General features: G+C 51.5%; 1 protein-coding gene and 3 non-coding genes across 4 annotated transcripts; all 4 read right to left on the bottom strand.

Annotated features, from left to right (window-relative positions):
* Nucleotides 1-3,027: 3,027 nt before the first annotated feature.
* Nucleotides 3,028-10,205, bottom strand: LOC140259092 (uncharacterized). Its single transcript, XM_072350086.1, has 6 exons — nt 9,829-10,205; nt 4,871-5,004; nt 4,678-4,773; nt 4,210-4,394; nt 3,743-3,849; nt 3,028-3,648 (listed from the first exon to the last, which is right to left on the bottom strand). The coding sequence occupies exons 1-6, from the start codon at nt 10,146-10,148 to the stop codon at nt 3,507-3,509; spliced, it is 984 nt and encodes a 327-aa protein (XP_072206187.1). The 5' UTR covers nt 10,149-10,205; the 3' UTR covers nt 3,028-3,506.
* LOC140247506 (U2 spliceosomal RNA) lies at nt 9,533-9,723 on the bottom strand. The gene has a single exon (XR_011902691.1). It is a non-coding gene; the product is annotated as a U2 spliceosomal RNA (small nuclear RNA).
* An 11,075-nt stretch (nt 10,206-21,280) lies between the features above and the next one.
* LOC140247503 (U2 spliceosomal RNA) lies at nt 21,281-21,471 on the bottom strand. Its single transcript, XR_011902689.1, has one exon. It is a non-coding gene; the product is annotated as a U2 spliceosomal RNA (small nuclear RNA).
* Nucleotides 21,472-24,535: 3,064 nt separating this feature from the next.
* Nucleotides 24,536-24,726, bottom strand: LOC140247502 (U2 spliceosomal RNA). The gene has a single exon (XR_011902688.1). It is a non-coding gene; the product is annotated as a U2 spliceosomal RNA (small nuclear RNA).
* Nucleotides 24,727-25,417: the final 691 nt, after the last annotated feature.

Here is a 25,417-nt window from a genome sequence, read left to right on the forward strand (position 1 = left end):
TGGTGGTCAATGGCTCTATGTCCAGGTGGAGGCCGGTAACGAGTGGTGTCCCCCAAGGGTCTGTCTTGGGACCGGTGCTCTTTAACATCTTTATTAATGACATTGATGAGAGAATGGAGTGCACCCTCAGCAAGTTTGCTGATGACACCAAGCTGAGTGGTGCAGTCGATACGGTGGAGGGAACGGATGCCATTCAGAGGGACCTTGACAGGCTGGAAAGCTGGGCTCAGGTGAACCTAATGAGGTTCAACACGGCAAAGTGCAAGGTTTTGCACTTGGGCCGGAAGAACCCCAGGCACTTGTACAGGCTGGGAGGAGTTGTCCTTGAGAGCAGCTCGGCAGAGAAAGACCTAGGGGTCCTAATAGATGAGAAACTTAACATGAGCCAGCAGTGCGCTCTGGCAGCCCGGAAGGCAAATGGAATCCTGGGCTCCATCAGGAGAGGGGTGGTCAGCAGGGATAGGGAGGTGATTGTCCCTCTCTACTCTGCTCTTGTGAGGCCCCATCTGGAGTACTGTGTCCAGGTGTGGAGCCCTCAGTACAAAAAAGATATGGTGATTTTGGAAAGGGTCCAGAGGAGGGCCACGAAGATGATCAGGGGGCTGGAGCACCTCCCCTATGAGGACAGGCTGAGGGAGTTGGGTTTGTTCAGCCTGGAGAAGAGAAGGTTGCGGGGTGACCTCATTGCAGCCTTTCAATACCTGAAGGGAACTTACTCCCAGGAGGGGAGTAAACTCTTCGAAAGGGCTGATAATAGCAGGACAAGGGGAAATGGTTTTAAGTTAAAAGAGGGAAGATTTAGGTTGGATGTTAGGGGGAAGTTCTTTACTAGGAGAGTGGTTAGGTCCTGGAACAGGCTGCCCAGGGAGGTTGTGGATGCCCCGTCCTTGGAGGTGTTCAAGACCAGGTTGGACGGGGCTCTGGGAAACCTGATCTAGTAAAGACGTATGTTTGGTGGCCCTGCTAGGCAGGGGGGTTGGAACTACATGATCCTTGAGGTCCCTTCCAACCCGGGTCATTCTGTGATTCTGTGATTCTGTGATTCTGTGGTGGCCCTCATTGCCTGCTAAGCCAGGCTGCTTGTCCCATCCCAGAGCAGAACAGGCAGGTGTTGATGTGCCCGGTGACAATGATGAGCCAGGTGACAATGATGTGCCAGTTAACAATGATGAGCCAGGTGACATTGATGTGCCCAGTGACAATGATGTACCCGGAGGCAAAGTGCGCAGCTGACCCACAGCCGCCATCCTTTGGGATCTCACAGCTCTGTCTGTGTTTGCAGACAGGAGGTTTCTGCCTCTTCCTCCTCCTCCCACTGCTGTGATGGCCCCACTCCATCTACACCTTCTCCGAGCTCAGGAACTTTCATCTGAAGGACAAACTGGACAAGGTGTCCTTACAAAGTACAATTTGGGAAGACCAGTGGAAGGAGAGGGGGGTCCCACCAAACAAGTTCAACAAAAGCTGAGGAGGACCCAAGGGTCGGGTGACACGAACTCACCCTGCAGCTCTGTGGCAGCAGCAGATGCTGCCTTAGCACCTGTGTGTACGTCTTGGGCAGAACAAAAGGGGACAGACGTTATGGGGACCAAAACAGTTCCAGCTGGGCACAGCAGCCGGCTCTGAACACTGGGCACCGAGCGTGTGAGCAAAGGGAACGCAGGGAGCGCCCACCAGGGCTGAGCGCTGCGGGGGAACCGAGAGGAATGGAACCCCAAATGGCTCTGCAGGTGGGGAGAGGGGGAAGGGCTCGAGGTACCACCCTGCAGAGCCAGGACATTCCTGCATAACAAGTATTGCACGGGTGGCTCAATTCTGATACTTGATTTCCAAACAGGAGGTTTGATTCCCAGCAATGCAGCACCAACTGTCTTGGAGTTATCTGTAGATCTGTCTGTGCCCGGGCCAGCAGCAGTTCCTGTGAGCAGCACTGAATGGGAGCAGTCAGACTTTAACTCCGAATGCAGTGCATGAAGGCGTGGTGTGGAATAGCTGATAAAAATCATAAACCCGTGTCAGGAACTCTGGGGCTGCCTTGGCCCATCAGAGGGCTGTTCCCTGGGATCACTCTGGGCGTGTTCAGGGCTATTTGGGGTCATTTTATGGCATTTCAGTGCAATTTCAGAGCCATGTTGGGGCCATTTTGGAACTGACTCAGACCAGCTTGGGGGCGGTTCTTTGGGATCATTTCAGGATCAGTCTGGGCTTATTTTGATGCCATTTGGACCTTTTTGATGTCATTCGTGTTTGTGTTGTGCCATTTGGGGTCACTCGTGGGTTATGTCGGGGTCAATTCAGTGCCATTCTGGGTTAATTTTGGGTTCTTTTGTTGATGAGTCAAGTTTGGGGCCACTCAGGGCTGCTTACATTTATTTCCTGCTATTTTAGAGCCACTTGTGTCAATCTTGTTCACTTCTTAATACATTTGGGTCTGTTTTAGGCTGTTTGGGTCAATTTGGGGCCCATCAGGGTCTATTTTCATGTGTTTTTGGGTCTGTTTCAGATCAGCTTGCAATAACTTTGAGCCCCCATGAGTCCTTTTAGAGTTCCATTAGGGCAGTTTGGATCTATTTAGAGCCATTTCAGGGCCATTTGTGTCTGTTTTGGCTGTTTTGATTTTGGGGCTGATATGGGCAGTTTCAGCACATTTGGGACCAATTCAGTGGGTTTTGAGTGCTTTGGTGTCACTTCTGTGCATTTTGGGGTTCCGTGTCACAGTTTTAGGGGCTATTTAGGGCTGTTTCAGTCAATTTCGGGATGATTTGGTGCAGTTTGTGTCCGTTTGGGCCATTCAAGTTTGGGTGACAACAAGGCACTACTTTGCTCTTAACCCCCTGTAATACTTAAACTCACATTCAGCATCTCCTCTCTCCCTCCCATCTGCCCTCCCAGCTCACAGAACAGGACGGGTGTCATGGGTTAACCTAAAATCTACCTGCATCCATGACAGGGGTATAGACGGCCTGCAGGGCTGATATCCCAAAAGGAAAAGGGAAAAAGGAAAAATAAATACAGCGGCAACAATCTAAGGAGGCACACTTATTTACTAAATACTATATCAGAATACAGAATAACACAATATAATAAAATATAATTGAAATTAAGGCTAACGAATCAAGTAAAATAAGAGAGAGTCCCGAAACCGAGAGGCCTACTGTAACTCCAGGCGGAACGGCTGGGACGCTCCCACACGGCTCCCCCCTGGCTGGCAAGGTGCAAGGGAGGGAGTCCAGCACCAAAGTGAGATTATACAGAGTCCGTGTCCTATGACTGACCGTGGTGTTCCCTGAGACATTCAGTCTTCTTTTGGGAGCAGCACATTCGTCAAAATTATCCATGCTTCATCATGATATTATGATGTGGAATACTGATAGCAAAATTACAACACTGCAAAACCATGACAGCTCTGCAGCCCCTCTCTCCCTCTCCCCTCTCTGCTCCCAAACTCGGCACAACGTGGAAGGTTTGCCCAGCAGCACAACCTGAGCTGATGGGGATGGGATGCATCACTGTGGCCGCGTCCCATCCCTACAGAAGGAGGTGCTGTTGCTTCTGCTGCAGACAAAATATTTCCGTAGATGGCAGAGGGATGAGCTGATCCTGTCCCCATTCAGGTACGCACATCCGCCTCCGCCTCGCACCTGGAACCTGAGCAGAGGAGGGAGCAGAATGAGAAACCCAATCCTGGCCCAAACAGACCCTGTCAGAGATCCCACCCGGACAGACGGACGCTCGCACTGACCAGTTGCTGAAGGCGCTGCCATCGGCCCACGTCCAGTGCTCGTCCCCTTCTGCCCTGTGCAGCCCAATCCAACGGTTGGCCGGGCCCCGGAACCGCAGCATGAATTCCTTTGAACAAACACGTGTGTGATTGGAGCTGCTGGAGCACTTTTCCCATCTACCCCCAAATGTCATTCCCACCTCGCTGTTGGGCGCTGCACTCGGATTGGTGCAATGCTGTGTTGGTAATGCTGTGCACAAAGCCCTCCCTATGGAGGTACAGTGCTCAGCACAGCGCCCACTGGGGGCAGGGCCGGGGGGAGATGAGGCCGTGACACTGTCCCTGCACAGCCCGCTGCTTTCCCCAAAGGCATCTCCTCACGGCTTTGGCTTGGGGTGAGTTGGGGGCACCGGCAGCAGTTGGTGCGGCCCCACCAGTCTGGGCTTCCCACCCCCGTGCCGGCACTGCGGCTCTCGTCCCGCTCTCACCATCTCCTGTTTGCTGTCTATGGTGGCCAGGGAAGCTCCGAGCTGCTGGCAGTGCTCCCTGCTGCTGTTCCACGCACTCTCATTGTTCGAGAAATAATAGCATTTCCCTTGGAAACCGACCCAGGTCTTGTGACTCACATGGGAAACTTCTGGGCACGGTGAGCACAGCTCACAGTGCTGGAGCACTGCAAGGGAAACAAGTGGGCAAATGAGAGGCAAAGATCTGGAACTGATGTATTTTTGACCTGAATGCTCCCCTGTAGCAGATGTGGGGTTGGGATGCGCAGACACGGGGCAATGCCCGCTGAGTGGTTGCAAGGTTGGGAAGGTGGAGCAGAAGGTGGTTTGGGGCACCACGTGGGCGCCCAGGAGGTGGGATGGGGGCTGTGCTTGGGGAGCGGCTCCGGGCGCTGGGAAACCCCATCGTCCCCCGTCCTGCACCCACAGTGGGATGCTGGGTGCGCTCACCTCTCCCAAACAGCAGCGTGATGATGACGCCCAGCAGCACTCCACTCACAAAGCACAAAAGGGCGCTTTTCCTTCTGCCCACGTTCCATTTGCAGCCTGGTGGGGCAGAGAGCAGATGGGATTGGGCTCTGTTCCCCTACTTGGCCCTTCACTGCTTTGTGCCAGCAGACAGTCACACATTCTGTTCTCTTACCCCATTTCAATCGTTGGCTTTCTTCTTCTGCGCGGAGCAGCTCTGCTTTGTGCTGTGGGGAATTTGGTTGTTTCACTTCTGTTGTTACCATGTGGATCTGTTGGGTGGTGGAGCTGCCCATCCTGTTCTGGGAGCTGGGAGAGCAGATGGGAGGGAGAGAGGAGACGTTGAATGTGAGTTTAAGTATTGCAAGGGGTTAAAAAAAGAATAGTGCCTTATCTGTACCCAAAGCTGAAAGATACAAATGGACCCAAACTGCACCAAGTGAGCCACAAATGGGCCCAAATACGCACAGTTGGCCCAGAAATACAGACACACTGCCCAAGGTGCACATAAATGACACCAAATACACTCAAAACAGAGAGAAACATCCCCAGAATGCCCCCAGATTTGAACTAATAGACCAAATTTGCCTCAGAATGACCACAACAGATGTAAAATGGCCCCAAATGGACACAAATGGCTCTGGAACAGATCAAAAAACAACAGAATAGCCCTGCAAGGCCCCACAGTTGACCCCAAAAGCCTAAGAGTTACACAAATGGCCCCAGAACACCTCAAAATGAGCTGAAACGACCCTGGTTGGCCTTAAAATGGACACAATTGGGTTCTAATAACACCTAAATAACACCAACATAGCCCCCTAATGACCCCAACATAGGCCAACATCGGCCTTAGTGGCCCCCCAATGCTCCAAATGGTACCAAATCCATCCCAAAATGATCCCCAAAGGCTCCCAGATGGCCACGGATCAGCCCCCGATTGCCCAAACACCCAAAGCAGCACTTACAGCCCGGAACAACCCCCAGATTGTCCTGGCATGGCTCAACATCCAGAAACAGCCGGAACAGCCGTGGACATCCCCTGCACAGCCCGAGAGGCACAACGCCATCCCAAAGGGACCTGAAAGTTGCCCCCTAAACGCCCCAAATTCCTTGGCGGTGTGCGCGGCGCTACGGCGGCCAAGCTGCACATGTGCTGCGACACTGTGTGGGTCCACGCTGCCGAGCGGTGCTGCGTCGTTCCGGGGCCAGAATGGAGAGCGTGGTGTGGTGGAGCGGAGCGCTCTGCTCCGGGCAGCATCTCCGAGTGCCTCAGCGACAGCCCTGCTCTGTGTTCCGGGTGGCCGTGGCCCGACCTGCACTATGGGGATTCTGGTGGCCGCCAAGGCCAGCCCCCAGAGATCGCAAGTGGTGGAAGTGCTGCTCTGCTACACAGAGGGCTTGAATCCCGGGAGTTGGACTCGATGATCTCTAAGGTCCCTTCCAACTCGCACGATACTGTGATACTATGATACTATGAAAGTGAGAAGAGAGCGATAAGGTTTCCCTTCAGCCTCCTTTTCCCCAGCCCAAACATCCCCAGCTTCCTTAGCCTCTCCTCATAGGGCTGATTCTCCAAGCCCTTAACGAGCCTTGTTGCCCGTCTCTGGACCTGCTCCAGTACCTCCATGTCCTTTCTGTGCCGAGGTGCCCTAAACACAGTACTTGAGGTGATTAGAATCATACAGTTACCCAGGTTGGAAAAGACCTTGAAGATCATCAAGTCCAACCGCAGCCCAACCAGTACCCTAACTCTAACCAGTACCCTAACGCTAAATAACCTCTGCTAAATCCTATCCCTGAGTACCACATCCAAACGGCTCTTAAACACATCCAGGGATGACGATTCAACCCCCTCCCTGTTTAGCCCATTCCAGTACCTAACCACCCTTTCTGTAAAGAAGTTCTTCCTAATATCCAACCTGAACTTGCCCTGGCGCAACTTGAGGCCATTTCCCCTCGTCCTGTCACTTGTCACCAGTGAGAAGAGACTTGTCCCGCTCTCACTGTAAGCACCCTTAAGATACAAGTGGTGGCAAATCCATGCACTGTATTAACTTATTAACTTTATTAACCCAGTTAAGGAATGAATAGGGAGTTTACCTTCTGGATTTGAAGCATGTCTCTTCTGCCTGGTTTGGCCAATATGGGGAGAAGAGACTCCGTTATCCAGAACAGTGTTACCCAGGGTTGTGAGAACAGCTTGATGATTTTTGAGAACTGGTCAACTCGTGAGTCTGAGACCTGGGATCCTCCATCCCAGGGTGGAACTTTTCTGCAGCACGTGGATGCCATAGCAACAAAAGAGAACTGTGCAATGGTCTGTGAGTCTGCTGAGTTTCTTGATTTACATGAAGCACAACTAACTCAGCAGCAAGTGACATATCTGGGAGATCACAGCTGGACTTTGACCCTTAAGGAATGCCGGGAAAGAAGGCATCTGCCAAACCCCTGAGCCACAAATTGCCAAAGAAGGGAGTAAGGGATGGCCAGGGTGCCTGAGGGCGGTGGCTGCACTGGTGCTCAATAGTCAAGAAGCCCGTAAACCTACACAGGGCCAAAGGATCCCAATTTGAATATCTCATGCAGTGTGTGAGTCACGTCTGCTCCCCGTGCGCAGAGGCACGGTACTTTCACACTTGACTTGTCGAAGGAGGGGGCGGCGACAGTGACTAATATTGTCAATGCGGTATCTTTCCTTAGCAGAACTCCTGCAGAACCAGGATTACGTGACTGCTTTGAAACAACTGAAGCTGCACATTTCAGACGGTCAGTCGGACCTGAAGAACAGACCCTTAGAAGATGCAGAAGTTCCAGCTTTACTGACAGCTGCAGACAAGGAGACTGTAAGGCAGGGTATGCAGTAACTGCTACTGATCAGGATCCAAGTACTATTAGCACAAACATCATCTTTGCAATCTCTAAAACACCCATTTCAAGCAGGGGACTGGATCCTCATCCAGACGGGGAAGGAGACAAAGCTGCAACCTGACTGGGAAGGACCGTTCCAAGCACTTCTAATGACTGAAACAGCCGTGAGGACAACGAGAAAGGATGGACTCGCTGCACACTGCTAAAGGCATCCAATAGCCCTGAGGTGTGGGAACTGTTGCCACAGAAAAACCTTTACAAGAGAAGAATCTGAAGGAAATCATAAAAAGTTTTTTTTATATAAATGCATTTTTATTATTATTATTTTAACTAACCTTTAACTTCTCCTCAAATAGGTAAATAAAATGTAAATGTAAGCGGGAGAGTATTATAACCTATATAGATCTAATGCTCACAAAAGTTTTCCGTGTTGTAACAAGAAGTTTTTACTGCTGCAACACAGTGTATCCCATTCGTTATCCTGATAATTAACTGGAAAACGTAAAATTTGACCATAATGCAGGGGAGGGACCAACTGATAGCCCTGATATGGATAAGGGATTCTCTTGTAGTGTATGGAACGATGAATGGTGGACAACTGCCTACTGAGGCTGGACAGATACACCTGGAATATCTGATACTTCGTGAGCACATAAGGGAGTTGTCCAGCCAGACTGCAAACCGTTGCAATGTAACCCAGTAAAAATAACAAGACTGATAACATTGTTAATACCACTTTTGGTCTTGGGGTAGATATGCATGGAAAGGATCCAACAGCGAGATACCAGATAGCTGTGTGGGATACACTCTGTGAAAATACCCACATTGTCCAGGATAGGAAAGAGCTTAAAAAGGGGTAGAAAATCTTCCTAAAAACCCTGCAGTTGTGACAGCTAAGGAGATAAAAGATCATAGACAGACATTTGAAATCAAAACAGGATATGGGGACATTAGTGCCTTGGTAGAATGGATTAAGTGTACTGTCCAGAGTCTCAACCGTAGCAATTGCTTTGCTTGTGCATCCGGGTGGCCCATAGCTCAGGTGGTGCCCAATCTGCTGGGGTGGACCAGGGACCCCAAGGGAATGTGATGCATGACTGCACTGTACCAAGAGAAAACTGCCTGGGGAAACAGAGACTGCAGATCTCTCTCTCTCATTCCTCCAATGCCTGATACAGGTGTCCAGATCCCTCCTGCACTCTCTACAGCGGTAGGTAACCACACAGCTTGCCTGTCACGGCAGGGTGTGAAGGCTACCAGGCCTGTAGGAAACCTCCTTATGCAGTGAGGTCTTGAATGTTACGGAGGATTCAGCAGGAAATTATTCAAGATTGGGAATCCCCAGGGCAGATCTCTGGTGGTTCTGTGGGGGAAAGTTTTTATGGTCCACCCTACCATCTAATTGGGGAGGCACCTGTGCCCTTGTTACATTAATTATACCACTCCAGTCCAACCATCCACTCATCACCAATAGCTCTTACTAAACCACATCCCTCAACAACAACATCCAAACGATCCTCAGATACCTCCAGGGCTGGTGACTCCACCATCTCCCTGTGCATCCCATTCCAGCGCCTCACAGCCCGTTCTGTACAGACATGTTCCCTGTATGTCCCTAATCCCGCCCCCGGCACAACGTGAGGCCATTTCCCCTCGTCCTGTCAGCAGTGAGAAGAGCCCAGTCCCGCTCTGCCGGGAGCCCCTTCCAGCTGTTGGCAGAGCGCAATCAGGTCTCCCCTCATCCTGCTCTTCCGCAGCCCGAACAGCCCCGGCTCCTTCGGTCCCTCCAAGTCAGCGGCAGCGGAACGCGGCTCAGCGCGTGGGAGCCACGCTGGGACCGGACGAGGGGGCGGGCGGCGGCCGGAGGAGCGCGGAGCCCGGAGCGGAAACCGAGCGGCCACGGCGGTGACCGATGGGGGCTGCGGCACCACGGAGCGCCCCGCAGCGTCACCATCCTCGGTCCTCCCGGGGGAGGTGCACCGTGCCCGGAGGTACTGCCAGACCGGGACGATGCGCGGAGTGGAGGGAGCAAGCTCCGGGTCCAACTTCCGCACCCAAAAATCCGTTTAATATAAAGTCCTCTCATCGAGGACGTATCAGATATTAAACTGATAAGAACAGATACTACACTTGATCTTAGCCAAAAGGCCGAGAAGCGATACCCAAACCCACGCCCGCACACCTACCACCGCCACGCGCGCTCCCGACACCTCACGGACGCGGACGCGGACGCGCACTCGCCTCCCGCTCCGACCCGTTCCTCACCGCTCTAGCGCTGCCTCCACCGCTCCCCGCTCCGCTCCGGCTCCACCGGCCACCGGTGCAACATGTCGGAGCGCACGCGGCGGCCCCCCCCTTATATATCCGCACCGCACATCAGGTTCCTTGACACACCCAATCCGGAGCTGGTCCGGGGAGAGCGGTGGCGGTTGGCTGGGAGTGCGGAACTGGGATCGGGAAGGCGCGGCGCTACTCACAGATTCTGTTCTCTTAACCCTTTTGTAACTGCTGGTTTTCTCTCCTGGGCAGCGCAGCTCTGCTTCGTGCTGTGCGGAATTTGGTTGTTGCCCTCCTGTTGTTACCATGTGGAGCTGCTGGATGGTGGAGCTGAGATCTGCCCGTCCTGTTCTGGGAGAGCAGGCGGGAGGGAGAGAGGAGACGCTGAATGTGCCTTTAAGAATTGCAAGGGGTTAAAAGCAGAATAGTGCCTTATCGGTAACCAAAGCTGAAAGATGTAAATGGACCCAAATGAGCCCCAGCTGTGGACACAAAGCACCAAAACACACAGAAACAGCACTGAATGGACAACACAGCCCCAAAAGTGAAACAGCCCAAAACAGGCAGAAATGGGCCCCATCCTTCCACTGGTCCCAAAATGACGGAGAAGCATCTCAAAAGTTGTAGGAAAGAATCTAAAACCTTCCTTCCCCAGTGTCCACAGAATGCCCCAAAGGCCCTAAAGATTCTCTCCCCATCCCCCTCCACCTTCCTCTGCCCTCCCCTCCTATGCCTGCTGCTGTTTGCAGTCCAGGACCTGTGATCATAGAATCATAGAATCATAGAATTACCCAGGTTGGAAAAGACCTTGAAGATCATCAAGTCCAACCGCAGCCTAACCAGTACCCTAACAGCCTAACCAATACCCTAACTCTAACCAGTACCCTAACTCTAAATAACCTCCGCTAAATCATATCCCTGAGTACCACATCCAAATGGCTCTTAAACACACCCAGGGATGGCGATTCAACCACCTCCCTGGGGAGCCCATTCCAGTCCCTAACCATGTGTATCCCATCCCAGTCCCTAACCATGTGTATCCCATTCCAGTCCCTAACCACCCTTTCTGTAAAGAAGTTCTTTCTAATATCCAACCTGAACTTGCCCTGGCGCAACTTGAGGCCATTTCCCCTCGTCCTGTCACTTGTCACTAGTGAGAAGAGACCTGCCCCACTCTCACTGTAAGAACCTTTCAGGTACTGGCAGACGGCAATAAGGTCTCCCCTCAGCCTCCTCTTCCTCAGACTAAACAGCCCCAGCTTCCTTAGTCTCTCCTCATAGGGCTGATTCTCCAAGCCCTTCACGAGCCTCGTTGCCCTTCTCTGGACCTGCTCCAGTACCTCCATGTCCTTCCTGTGCTGAGGTGCCCAAAACTGGACACAGTACTCGAGGTGAGGCCTCACCAATGCTGAGTACAGGGGCAGGATGACTTCCCTAGTCCTCCTGGGCATTCTTGATACACACCAGGATGCCGTTGGCCTTCTTGGCCACCTGGGCACACTGTGGGCTCATGTTCAGCCGAGCATCAATCAGTTCCCCCAGCTCCGTTTCCTCCACACAGTCCTCCAGCCACTCCGCCCCAAGCCTATAGCGCTGCCTGGGCTTGTTGTGGCCCAAGTGCAGGACCCGGCATTTGCTCTTGTTGAACCTCATCCCATTGGCTTCAGCCCGGCTCTGCAGCCTGTCCAGATCCCTCTGTAGGGCCTCGCTACCCCCAGGCAGATCCACACTCCCAGCCAATTTAGTGTCATCTGCGAACTTACTGAGAGCACACTCAATGCCCCTATCGAGGTCATCAATAAAGATGTTGAAGAGGACAGGCCCCAGCACTGACCCCTGGGGAACACCACTCGTGACCGGTCGCCAGCTGGATTTAACTCCATTTACCACCACTCTCTGAGCCCGGCCCTCCAGCCAGCTCATTACCCAGCCGAGACTGTACCCATCCAAGCCACGGGCTGCCAGCTTCTGCAGGAGAATAGCATGGGAGACAGTGTCAAAGGCTTTGCTGAAGTCCAGGTAGACCACATCAACAGCCTTTCCCTCATCCAGCAGATGGGTCACTAGATCATAGAAGGAGATCAGGTTGGTCAAACAGGACCTGCCCTTCATGAACCCATGCTGGCTAGGCCTGATCCCCCGGCCATCCCGCACATGCCGCGTGATCTCCCTCAAGACAATCTGTTCCATTACCTTCCCTGGCACTGAGGTCAGGCTCAGAGGCCTGTAGTTCCCCGGATCCTCCTTACAACCTTTCTTGTCAATGGGAGTCACGTCAGCAAGCCTCCAGTCTTCTGGGACCTCACCAGTCAACAAGGAGAGCTGGTAGATGATGGAAAGCGGCTCGGCTATCACCTCTGCCAGTTCCCTCAGCACTCTCGGGTGGATCTCATCCGGCCCCATGGACTTGTGGCAGTCCAGGTGGAGCAGTAAGTCTCTGACCGTTTCTTCCAGAATCACAGGGGGGTCAGCGTGCTCCCCAGCTGAGACCACCAGGTCAGAGAGAGGAGTACCTTGAGGATAACTGGTCTGACCTTTAAAGACAGACGTAAAGAAGGCATTCAGAACCTCAGCCTTTTCCTTATCCTCAGTGGTCACATTCCCAGCCTCATCCAGTAAAGAGTGGATATTCTCCTTTGTCCTCCTCTTACTGTTAATGTACTCATAAAAGAGTTTGTTATTCCTTTTCACCCTGGCGGCCAGGTTAAATTTGAGCTGGGCTTTTGCCTTTCTGATTTCACTCCTACATATCCTAACGACTTCCTTGAATTCATTCTCAGTTGCCCGTCCCTCCTTCCACAGGCGGTAGATTCTCTTTTTCTCTCGGAGCCTCAAGAACAGCTCCCTCTTCATCCACCCCGGTCTTCTTCCCCGCCGGATCATTTTGTAGCTCAGGGGGACCGCCTGCTCCTGTGCCCTTAGGACTTCCTTCTTGAAGAGCAACCAGCTCTCTTGGACCCCTTTGTTTGCTAAGACTGAATGACAGGGGACTCCCCCTACTAGTCTCTTGAACAAATCAAAGTCCGCCCTCCGGAAGTCCAAGGTAGCAGTTCTATTATTCCCTCTCCAAGCTCCACTATGAATCGAGAAATGTATCATTTCATGGTCACTCTGCCCAAGGCAGCCCCCAACCTCCACATCTCCTACCAGACCATCCCTGTTCGTGAACAGCAGGTCTAGTGGGGCAGTTCCTCTCGAGGGCTCTCTGACCAGCTGCATCAGGAAGGCATCCTCTATGCACTCCAAAAACCTCCTAGATTGTTTCCTCTGTGATGTGCTGTACTCCCAGCATATGTCTGGGAAGTTGAAGTCCCCCATGAGGACAAGGGCTGATGACCGTGCAGCTCGTGCCAGCTGCTCGTAGAACACCTCATCTGTCTCTTCAACCTGGTTTGGCGGTCTATAACAGACGCCCTCACACAGCATTGGGGTTGCAGCCCCTCTGTCCCTGCTGTGCCCGGTACTCGCAGACCTTCCTCCCTCCCCATCAGCGGAGCCGTTCGTGGTTCCCGTTCCTCTCAGGTCCCTCGTAGCGCTCAGTCCCGGTGGGCAGAGCTCCCTCCGTTCCCTTTGCTCACACACACTCGGTGCCCGGTGCTCAGAGCCGGCTGCTGTGCCCAACTGCGGCTGCCCTTAAATTGGTGTTGGAGGTGACGTAAATTATCCAACTGGAATGTGTTGTCAGAACGTGGCACTCCTTTATTGCTTAAGATAATGATCTGGGCAGCGTGACAGAGGAGCACACCCTTTAGTTTTACATGTGAACAACCCACTTGCAGTCCGCTGCCATCCACCCTCATTCTTTCTCAAGGTCTCTCAATACTGCTGCTGTCCCTCTGTAAGAAGTTGGTGAATGTTTCTTCATTGTGTGGGGATGTTGTTGTTGATGTTGTTGGGGAGGGGGCTGTGCGGAAGCTGGGGCCGGGGGGGAGGAATGTGCCCCACGTGCGGAGCTGTGACTGCCATGGTCGCCCAGCGCTGATTTTGTTTGCGGTTGCTTACTCAAATTAATCAACTATTCATGATTTGAAAATGGATTTGGTGCAATTCGTGACAATCTGGTGCCGTGACTCAGATGAAGGTGATTTGATCCTTCTGGGGAGGCGCCCCGCTGATTTCAGCGGCCCCAGGAGTGGAAACTCCTGCTCGAACCCTTCAGCAACGAACCTAAAATAAGGGCGCAAACAAAATAGAACCGGTCAACCCCGAGTAATCTTTGTGCACGAAGACCGAGAGAAGACCCACGGGGTGGGTAAGTATAGGCCGGTGATCCGTTCATTGGGGTTGGGGATCCCAGAGCACAACAACTGAGACGCCCAATTGCGGGCGGTGCAAGTGCGGACCCCTCGTAGTGCGGTTCCCACATCCCGCGAGGGACTGGGCCACGAAAAGGGGGAAGTGAGTGTGAGTGTGTGTGAAGGTGCTCCGGAAGATGGGACAGAAGAAGAGTAAGCCTTCTGGTCCCATGGGTGGGGGAAATAGTGGTGTGGGTATAGGTATTCCCCTATACCCCCAGACAGTCCATTAGGGCTAATGATGAAGAATTGGAATGATTCCCCTTCTAGGCGGGGAAAAAGTCAAAATGATTTATTATTGTGTAGAAGTGTGGGGCAATAAGCCCATAAAAGGGAAGAGTGTATTTTGGTCCCTTTTTGGCTCCTCTGAGGACTGGGTATGTCAGGCTCTTAACCTTTATATTAATGCCAAGGAGCCTTTTAGTTCAGAGGAAAGTGAGTACGCCCACGTCCGGATAGCTTCAGAGACGAAGATCCATTTATACCCTCTAAAAGAAAAATAAGGGTGGAAGAAGAAGAGAAGGGATTTAGAAGCCAATTGCACCCAGATGACTGGTTGTATAGTGTAATAGATTTAAAGGATGCATTTTGGGCATGCCCCTTAGACAAGGACAGCACGGATTATTTTGCTTTTGAATGGGAAGACCCCGATACTCATAGGAAGCAACAGCTAAGATGGACGGTCCTTCCCCAGGGATTTACAGAATCCCTAAATTTATTTGGTCAGGCCTTGGAACAAATTTTACAGGATTATAATAGAACACCACGAACAACAATGTTACAGTATGTGGATGATTTGTTAATAGCAGGGAAAGATGAAGATAGTGTGAGGCAGGCTAGTGTACAGTTGTTAAATTTCCTTAGTTTACAAGGGTTAAGGGTTTCTAGATCAAAACTGCAGTTTGTGGAGGAAGAGGTGAAGTATTTGGGTCATTTGCTGAGCAAAGGGACAAAAAACTGGACCCAGAGAGAGTCGAGGGGATCTTGGCCCTAAAAGCCCCAACAGCAAAAAGGCAGGTACGACAGTTGTTGGGATTAATAGGATATTGTCGACAATGGATAGAGGATTACAGTGGAAAAGTTAAATTTCTTTATAGTAAATTAAACAAAGATGGGTTACTTAAATGGACAGAAACAGATGAAGGACAATGAAATAAATTAAAGGAGGAACTTGTGCACCCTCCAGTCCTGAGCTTCCCGGAGTTAAAGAAACCACTTTTTCTGTTTGTAAATAGTGCAGAGGGAACAGCTTATGGAGTGCTTGCCCAGGACTGGGCAGGAGGCAAAAAGCCCGTGGCTTACTTATCTAAATTATTAGACCCTGTTAGCCAGGGCTGGCCTAGTTGCCTTCAAGTAGTAGTAGCTACTGCTCTCTTGGTAGAGGAAGCACAAAAGATAACCTTTGGAGGAGAAATTAAAGTAATCTTCCCCCACAATATACGTGGAGTGTTGCAACAAAAAGCTGACAAATGGGTCACAGATGCGAGATTGTTAAAGTACGAGGGAATTCTGATTTTCTCCCCAAAATTGACCCTAGAAACAACTTCAGTGCAGAACCCAGCTCAGTTTCTCTATGGTGAACCCAGCGAGCCCCTAGAACATGATTGCCTTAGGAGTAGAGAGGAGCAAATAAAACTGAGACCCGATCTAGATGACATGGAATTACCTACAGAGGAAAAGATATACATAAATGGTTCTTCCAGAGTAGTTGAAGGAAAAAGAAAGTCAGGCTATGTGTTGGTAAATGGAAAAACATTTGAAGTGACAGAATCTGGACCACTGAACCCGAGCTGGTCTGCTCAAGCTTGCGAATTGTATGCCCTGCTGCAAGCCTTAAAACTAATAAAGGGCAAGAGCGGTACAATATATACAGATTCTAAATATGCGTATGGGATAGTACACACTTTTGGGAAAATATGGGAGGAGAGAGGACTTCTAAACTCACAGGGAAGGAGGTTAATTCATCAGGAATTGATCCTTAAAGTTTTGAAAGCCATTAGAGAACCAAAGGAGATTGCGGTCGTACATGTAAGAGGTCACCAGCGAGGACTGGATCCTCAAATTAGAAGTAATAACCTAGCTGACCAAGAGGCAAAAAGGCCGCTCTTATGCGTGTATATACAGTAACTGAAAGGGAGGATTGCCCCATCCAAATGGGGATTCCGGAAAATGAAATGGGAAAATGGAAACTACCTGATGGATGGGAGGCTTTACCAAAATCAGTAGCTACGAGGGTGTTACGGAGGTTCCATGAACAAATACATTGGGGTACTCAGGCCTTAGTGGATCAGTTTGCCAATAATTATGTGTATAGGGGTATATAACATAGCAAAGGGGATTGTCAATGGATGTATGACTTGCCGGAGGGTAAATGCAAAAAAAATATATGAGAAAAAGGACCCCAGGAGGGCGAGAATTGGCTGATCGACCCTTCGCAAGGACCCAGCTGGACTTTACTGAACTCCCCAAAACCGGGAGATATAAATATTTATTAGTGATTGTAGACCATCTCACAAACTATGTTGAAGCATTCCCTACGGCAAGGGCTACAGCACAAACTGTGGTAAAAATACTATTAGAAAACATAATTCCTCGATACGGAATTATAGAAGCAATAGATTCTGACGGGACCACATTTTGTATCAAAGGTTACACGTGACACAATGAGAATTCCAGGGATTAAATGGGAATATCACACTCCTAGGCACCCTCAGAGCTCTGGTAAAGTAGAACGAATGAATGGGGAAATAAAAAAACAACTTACCAAATTAATGATAGAAACCAAGATCTCTTGGATAAAATGCTTGCCGTTGGCTCTGTTAAATATACATGTAAAGCCCAGAACTCATCTGGGAATCTCTCCTTTTGAAATGTTGTATGGTATGCCCTATAACCTTGAAATACCCCTTGATCACCCCCATTTATAAGATGATCATTTAAAACCTTACCTTATACAATTAATTAATAGCTGCAAGGAATTACAAAAGAAGGGCTTGGTTGCACAGCGGTCCCCATTGGAGATAGCAATCCACAGGATACAGCCAGGGGATAGGGTCCTAATAAAGACTTGGAAAGCAGCTACACTAACACCACAATGGGAAGGTCCCTATGTTGTTTTACTTAGTACAGAAACAGCTATTCGAACTGCAGAGAGGATGGACTCATGCCAGCCGCGTTAAAGGACCCATCGACGATGAGAGGTGGGAGGTAACCCCTGGGAGCGATGACCTGAAACTCACACTGCGACGAGCCCGATAGGAATCCCAGGTAAAGGCTCCCCCTGAAGAACACTACTGCTGCCGAGAAGAACCAAAACAACCTCGTAGCTGGTTGCAACCCAGCTGACGAGTGAGGCAGAGGAGTGAATTGTGGGGAAAAATGTGCCTTTAGGGGTATCCATTGGTGCTTGGGAGTTCTTGCAGTAATCACATTTTGTGTGGCAGCACAACACCACCCACATCAACCTTTCCGGTGGAGTCTAATTAGGCTTGGGGATCAAAAAACTCTTGAGACTGTTACTACGGCTGGTGCACCAAGTTTTCTTACTTCCCTGTGTGACATGGTACCGGTACAGCCGTGTTTAAATCAAAAGGGATATTATTTTTGCCCAGGTTCAAACCCAGGGAGGGGATACTACAACTACCCAAACTCATATTATTGTGCCTATTGGGGATGTGAAACTATTGCCTCGGATTGGGAACCTGGGGCCGGGCCAGATGAGTATTTACAAGTAGGGTATGGAGCCTATGGGTGCATACCTCCTATCTGAGACCCACAGTTGGGAAGATGGGCTGTGTGGGGATTGAGGGGAGAAAGAGAGAGATCTGCCAGCAAATATGGATAAATGTAACAAATCCAGATGATTCAGCATGGTTATTAGAGAAAATATGGGGGGTAAGATAATGGAAACCTGGGACCGACAGGGGAGGGCTCATTAAAATAAAGACAGAGATACCTGAAATTCCTCAGGCAGTCGGGCCCAACAAAGTCATATTAGAAGAGGATTCGAGGGTCCAAACCCCAGGGGTATTTGAGACAGTACGGCCCACAGCAACCAAGGAAACTTTGGCTCCTGTCAGGACGATGGAGCCGCCCCCCATGAATACTATGAAAAATAGTGAGGCAGTACTTGAAAACGACACCTGGGAAGTCATAAATTCCAGCTTCCAGGTACTGAACCGGACTAACCCCAATGCAAGCGAGCACTGCTGGTTATGTGTAAGTGCAAAACCTCCTTATCATAAGGCAATAGGGGATCCGGAAAGCCCAATGTATTCAAATGAAAGTAATCCTTCTCAATGTAATTGCGGACAAGAGATAGGAATAACTTTAACCCAGATATCCGGGAAGGGTAGATGTGTGGGTGTCACAACCCTTCTTTGTTTTCTGGCTCCAAGCTTGCTTCCTGAGGTGTTTTCTAGTGATAAGACTCTCACTGATTTATGGAGGAGGCAAGTGATGGGTGTGACAATCAACATCACCCTGTCGGCATCTGATAGCACCTTCCTTCATAGCTGTTTGCTTCCGGAACGGAGTGCACAATAGTGTTTACGGGCGGAAGATCTGGCCTGGGACTAAATAGCTCCAGGTTGGGATGGGAAAATTGGGGAATGATGCCATCGTGTCCTGTGAAAAACAGGATGCAGATGGGCATCCCTGCTCCCTCTTATCTGCTGGCAAGGCCCGGAAGATGGGAACAAAGGAGTTTTGCTGAGATCCCAGAGCCAGAATTTTCTACCCCAAGGAGAGCTGACTCAACTACTTTGGATTTGAGCTGTCACTCCAAAGAGAAAGCTGGCTCGACCACTTTGGACTTATAAATATGTTGGTGCTACCATTGGACATTCATTCATTCATCGTTGTCATCATCATGGTCACCATCATCATCAGTGGAACAACAACGCCTGATCTTCACTAATGAAGATCAATGACTGAACTACAAACCTCGCTGGACCCATGGTGGTGACTATCTCCCTCTTGCTTCCAGCAAAGACTCCTTGCTTCTATTTCCTATCTTTACTATCGCCTGCCTTCCCTTCCCCATCACCCTATATCATAATAGTGTCCGTCCTCTCCTTCCCCATCTCCCTGATTAAGATTTATAATAAACTGGTTGGACCAACATTTGAACCGTTGTTTCTTAATCTCACGCCGGGTATCCATACATCAAAGAACATTGCCTCCCTCCTATAAACTGGGGCGAGACAGTGGGGACTGTTCCAAAAGGAAAAAGTGATTTATGTAGTGCCACAGAAAAAGTTTTGTATTCACATAAATGGTTAATCCCCACCAATAATACTGGATGGGTGTGTTCATCATCAGGTGTTACTCCTTGTTTACCTTTTAAACTGTTTAATGTATCACATGATTTTTGTGTACAGGTAATGATTATACCAAGGATTCTATACCACACTGAGGATTATATGCACACTCACCACAATATCTGGCAATAAGAGAACCTGTAACAGTCGTCACCTTAGCATTAATGATTTGGGGAGCTGCAGGAGCTGGTACAGGAATAGCATCATTAGTTGGGCAGAGCCAAGAGTTCACAGCTCTGTGCATTGCTGTAGATGAGGACTTGGCTAGAACTGAACAATCCATCTCAGCGTTAGAAAAATCAATACGGTCCCTTTCAGAAGTAGTTCTCCAAAATCGAAGGGGATTGGATCTGGTTTTCCTGCAAAAAGGGGGACGGTGTGCAGCCCTCCGGGAGGAATGCTGTGTGTATGCAGAGCACACTGGGGTGCTAAGGAACACAGTGACCAAATTGAGGGAAGGATTGGAAAAACGTAAACAAGAAAACGAGGCTGACCAAAGTTGGTATGAATCCTGGTTTAATTGCTCACCTTGGCTCACCACATTATTATCTACTATAGCTGGACCTCTGTTGTTGTTAATTATAGTGTTAACCTTTGGACCATGTATTTTCAATCAGGTAATCACGATAGTAAAGAACCGATTAGAAGCTGCTCATTTAATGTTAGTAAGAGCTAAATATGAGACCATAGAACAAGATGATGAGACAAATAGGTAATACGCATTAAGCCGGCAAACATTCCAAAGATTCAACGAACAAAATAAGTTACTTTAAAGAAAAAGGAGGGATTGTGAAAAGTTGGTGAATGTTTGTTCATTGTGTTGGGGATGTTGCTGTTGTTGGATGGGGGGGGGGCTGTGCGGAACGGAGTCAAGCGGGCTTCCGAGTTTTGTGAGCGCCCCTGCAGCTCCTGCACTCGCCGCTCCGCCCCCCCGGCCCAGGTCATCTAATTGATGACAAGTTTGGGTGACAAAAAGGCACTGCTTTGCTCTTAACCCCTTGTAATAATTAACGTGACATTCAGCACCGCCTCTCTCCCACCCACCTGCTCTCCCGACTCCTGGAACGGGACGGGCAGATCTCAGCTCCAGCACCAAACACCTCCACACCACAACACCTCCACACCACAACACCTCCACACCACAACACCTCCACACCACAACACCTCCACACCGCACCACCCACCACCTCCACACGGTGACAACAGGAGACCAACAACGGAACTCCCCACAGCACGAAGCAATGCTGCAATTCTCATAAGAAATCCGACAGTTCAATCGGGGTAAGAGAACAGAGTCCGTGAAGGTCTGCTGGCACGATGCATCCCATCCCCGTCAGCCCGGGCAGCGCTGCTGGACAAACCTTCCACGTTGTGCCGGGTGTGGGAGTGGAGAGGGAGAGAGGGGCTGCAGAGCGCGGAGTGCGGGGTGCTGACGGGATGGCGCAGCCCCCCACCAACCTGCGGCTGCGCAGCGCCACCCGCGGGCACCTCCAGGGCCGGGACCGCACGTGGCCGAGCTCCGCCCTCCGTGCCCGCGGGGCGGCGGTACCGGAACGGTCCGTTGGGCATCGGGATGTGAACGGAGACACTGAGCGGGTCGGAACCGGGGCAGGAAGAGCCGAGCATCCGTCACCGGGCCGTGACGATGTTTTCTACTCTTGCTGCTGCTTCCGGGACGGCCGGCAGTGCAATTGGGAATAAACCCCGCTTTATCCGATCTGCCGTCCTGGTGACTGACTTAGATTTCCAATAGAACCATCCCGCAGTGCCCCCTGCTGCGGCACTAAGAACAGCTCTGCCTTTCACCAACATGATTCCTCCCTGGGGAGGTGCACCGTGCCCGGAGATACTGCCATACCGGGACGATGCGCGGAGCGGAGGGAGCAAGCTCCGGGTCCAACTCCCGCACCCAAAAATCCGTTTAATATAAAGTCCTCTCATCGAGGACGTATCAGATATTAAACTGATAAGAACAGATACTACACTTGATCTTAGCCAAAAGGCCGAGAAGCGATACCCAACCCCTTGCCCGCACACCTACCACCGCCACGCGCGCTCCCGACACCTCACGGGCGCGCACCCGCCGCCCGCACCGACGCCTCCCTCGCCTCCCCAGCGCTGCTCCCACCCCACTCCACTAGGCCCGCTCTCTCTCCGTCCCCGGTACCGGCCCCGCTCGGTCCCGTTGCAGCGTATCGGAGCGCTCCCAGCAGCCCCCGCGGCCAAGATTTGCATAGCCCCGCCCCTCACCGACCGCTCTTCAATTTCGTCTATTCTGTAGAGGATTTGTAGTGAGGGGAGGGGAAGTAGGAACAGGACGATGGCTGGGAGGATCGTTCAAGTTAGTTCTACTTCTTGGGCGTCTACGGTGTTTGACGGTAGTTTTTGGGTGGGTATCAGTGTTAGTAGGTAGAGCAAACACCGCAGACGCCCAAGAAGTAGAACTAACTTGAACAAGCTCTTGACCCCGTCAGGTCTGGGCTTCCCCTCCCGCCTCCCATGATCATGCTCTAATAGCACTAGCAATTAGTAGCAATTAGTAGCAATTAGTGCTACTATTAGAGCATGATCATGGGAGGTGGGAGGGAGGCCCAGACATGACGGGGTCAAGAGCTTGTGGGTGAACATCAGGATCCAGTGAGGGGCATCTGGTGGTCGGGGTCTGCTGCAGCCCACCTGCTCAGCGGGGCCTGTTGACGAGCCCTTCTTGCTTCCGCTGCTGGAGCCGTCGGGCTCTTGTCCCAGTGGGGGATTCCAAGCAGCCGGACTCGCAGTGAGGGCCCCAAAACTGGACACAGAACTGGAGGTGCAGCCTCACCAGTGCTGAGTACAGGGGAACAATCACCTCTCTGCTGGCAGTGCTGTTTGTGATGCAGGTCAGGATGCCGTTGGCCTTCTGTCTCGCTCCAGTCTATAGGAAGGAGGTTCTTTGCTATGTGTGTGCCCGGCGTGAGATTGAGAAGCAACAGTTCAAATGTTGGTCCAAGCAGTTTATTGAAGTCCTGGCCATTTGGGGAGATGGGGAAGGGAAGGTGGGCGATAGGAGAAGTAGGAGATACAAGCAAGGAGTCTGTAGAGAGCAAAAGGGATACAGTCACCACCGTGGGTCCAGCGAGGTACAACGTAGGTCTGTTGGTCTCAGGAACACGTCTGATCACCGCGAGGGATGGGAGAAAGGCAGGAAGCTCCAAGTTTTCCCCTCAGGGAATTCTCCGACAAAGGTGTCTATGGGGGTTTGTCTGCAAAGTCCCCAGGTTAGTGAGGGCCTTTTATCCCCCGTTTCTGTGGGGTTTTCTTTCTTCTTCCAAGTTTGAGGAGCTTCGTAGTATTTTTGGGAACATCTCTCGAGCAAACACTGAACATCTAAACAAGCATCTTCTGAAAGCAAACACGCTTTGGAAAATGGTTTAAAACCAGCTTTTGTGACATTCCCGGCCCACAGATAAGCCAGCAGGGATTGGTGGTGCCTCTGTTGCCAGACACAAGCATTATCGACCTGCGGAATCAAACTCTATAATCCAGAGACTGGTTCTAAAGCAGGTGTGTTTATTCCAGCATTGCGCAGTGCCGGTTGCAAGGGGGGAATAGCTCCTCCAAACCTGCACCCCGTAAGGAGAAAAGTGTCTTACAGATATAGGTCAAGCTAATACATCATCAATAGTCTCCTCCCCAGTTTGATTACATATTCATTACATTCCCTATGGCCCCATTCCCCGCAACCCCATTCCCCCATTCCCTCTGACCCCATTCCCCACGACCCTTGTTGTTTTGGGATGACATTCTTCTTCTGTTTCCTTCTTGGTGTTATCTGCTGTTATCGTTCTCCCATGTCAGCGTCGTCTTGCCTGGGTGTATCTAATCCTTCTTCTTGTCAGAGGTCTCCGGACAATTCCTTCTTATCTTTATTGCCCTCTTTTCTGGTTTTCTTTTGACTAAGTGTCCGTAATTCCCCCTTTCTCTGTCCTCTCTTAACATAAACTATCTATCTGTAACTACCCTTTGCCTTAGTGAGGCCCCTTTTCCCTTTTGTAGCAAAATGTTCCCCTTTCAGCTACTATGGAGTCCTTTTTCACTATTCATTATCGCCTTCTGCTGTGCTCAGCCCCTTCAAGCAGCACCCCTGAAAAAGCTTGTCCTGCTTCTGCTTATCTTTGCAGTCGTACAGCAGAGATACCGTGGCACAATAACACCCACCATTCACCCTCCTAGATGGTCAGCAGTCGCCAGTCAGAGTCTTATCATCAGAAGGGCCGAAGGAAACAAGCTTTGTGACAACAAAAGGAACCAGTTCTGTCCTTCACACCTTCTTGGCACCTGTGCACTCTGCTGGCACATGTTCCACCCAGCATCACTCAATACCCCCAGGTCTTCCAGCCTATAGCGCTGCCTGGGGTTGTTGTGGCCCAAGTGCAGGACCCGGCATTTGCTCTTGTTGAACCTCATCCCATTGGCTTCAGCCCAGCTCTCCAGCCTGTCCAGATCCCTCTGTAGGGCCTTGCTACCCACAGCCACATCCACACTTCCAGACAGTTTAGTGTCATCTGTGACGTATTGAGGGAGCACTCAATGCCCTCATCCAGGTCAGCAATAAAGATATTGAAGAGGACAGGCCCCAGCACCAACCCCTGGGGGACACCACTAGTGACCAGCTGGATCTGACTCCACTCACCACCACTCTCTGAGCCCGGCCCTCCATCCAGCTCCTCACCCAGCCCAGAGTGTCCCCGTCCCAGCCACGGGCTGCCAGCTTCTGCAGGAGAACAGCATGGGAGACAGTGTCGAAGGCTTTGCTGAAGTGCAGGTAGAGCACATCGACAGCCTTTCCCTCATGCAGCAGACCGGTTAATAGCTCATAGAGGAGATCGGGTTGGTCAAACAGGACCTGCCCTTCACGAACCCACTCTGATAAACGGCAGGACGAGGGGAAACGGTTTGAAGCCGGAGCCGAGCGGCGCCCCCAGCACAGCGCTGCGCTCCGCCAACGGCGCCCAATGGGAGCGAGCCCAGCAGCCAGCGCCCAGCAGGACACAGCAGTAGTGCCCATACAGCTCTGCCTTTAACCATCGCTGTTCCTCCCGGGGGAGGTGCACCGTGCCCGGAGGTACTGCCATACCGGGACGATGCGCGGAGCGGAGGGAGCAAGCTCCGGGTCCAACTCCCGCACCCAAAAATCCGTTTAATATAAAGTCCTCTCATCGAGGACGTATCAGATATTAAACTGATAAGAACAGATACTACACTTGATCTTAGCCAAAAGGCCGAGAAGCGATACCCGAACACACGCCCGCACATGTACCACCGCCACGCGCGCTCCCGACACCTCACGGACGCGCACCCGCCGCCCGCACCGACCCTCCCTCGCCTCCCCAGCACCGCTCCCACCCCGCTCCGCCGTTTTCACTCCCTCTCCGTCCCCGGTACCGGCCCCGCTCGGTCCTGTTGCAGCGTACTGGAGCGCTCCCGGCGACCCCCGCGCCTTTAATTAGCATAGACCCGCCCTTCAATTCAAGCCCCGCCCACTACGCGTCCCTCAGTCTCATTGGATCCCTGCTCTGCTGGCCCCGCCCACCTCCCTCTCTATCCTTTCCTTGACGTGAAGCTCTGCTGGCCCCGCCCACCACGCGTCCCTCCCTCTCATTGGTCCGCTACTCCGCAGGCTCCGCCCCCAGCTGTGACCCCGCCCTCCTCCCGCTCCATCCGTCCCGGTCGGTCTGTGGGTCCGGTCCGGTTCGTGGGCTCAGCGTTCAATCCATGGGCGCCATTTCTGCCGCTTCCCGGTTCGTCTTCCCTCGGTGTGTGAGCAGCGCTCCGACCGGAACTGAGAACGGCGGGGATCAACACGGACTGCAACGCACCGCGATGTGCCCGGCTGAGCTGCGGAGCCTGAGCGGCGGCGTGCGATGATCGGTCCGAGCGGGGAGAACCGGCACAGCAGCACTGCAACACTGCAGCATCACCGCA

The sequence above is a fragment of the Excalfactoria chinensis genome, chromosome 1, assembly GCF_039878825.1.
Source record: "Excalfactoria chinensis isolate bCotChi1 chromosome 1, bCotChi1.hap2, whole genome shotgun sequence".
NCBI classification, from domain to species: Eukaryota; Metazoa; Chordata; class Aves; order Galliformes; family Phasianidae; genus Excalfactoria; species Excalfactoria chinensis.

Coding starts and splice junctions, on each gene's coding strand:
- LOC140259092 (XM_072350086.1), bottom strand. CDS start 10,148: ATGGTAACAACAGGAGGGCAACAACCAAATTCCGCACAGCACGAAGCA. Junction 5,005..9,828: donor GTGGAGGCAGCGCTAGAGCG/GTGAGGAACGGG, acceptor CTGCTCTCCCAG/CTCCCAGAACAGGATGGGCA. Junction 3,850..4,209: donor TAGACAGCAAACAGGAGATG/GTGAGAGCGGGA, acceptor GTTTGTTCAAAG/GAATTCATGCTGCGGTTCCG.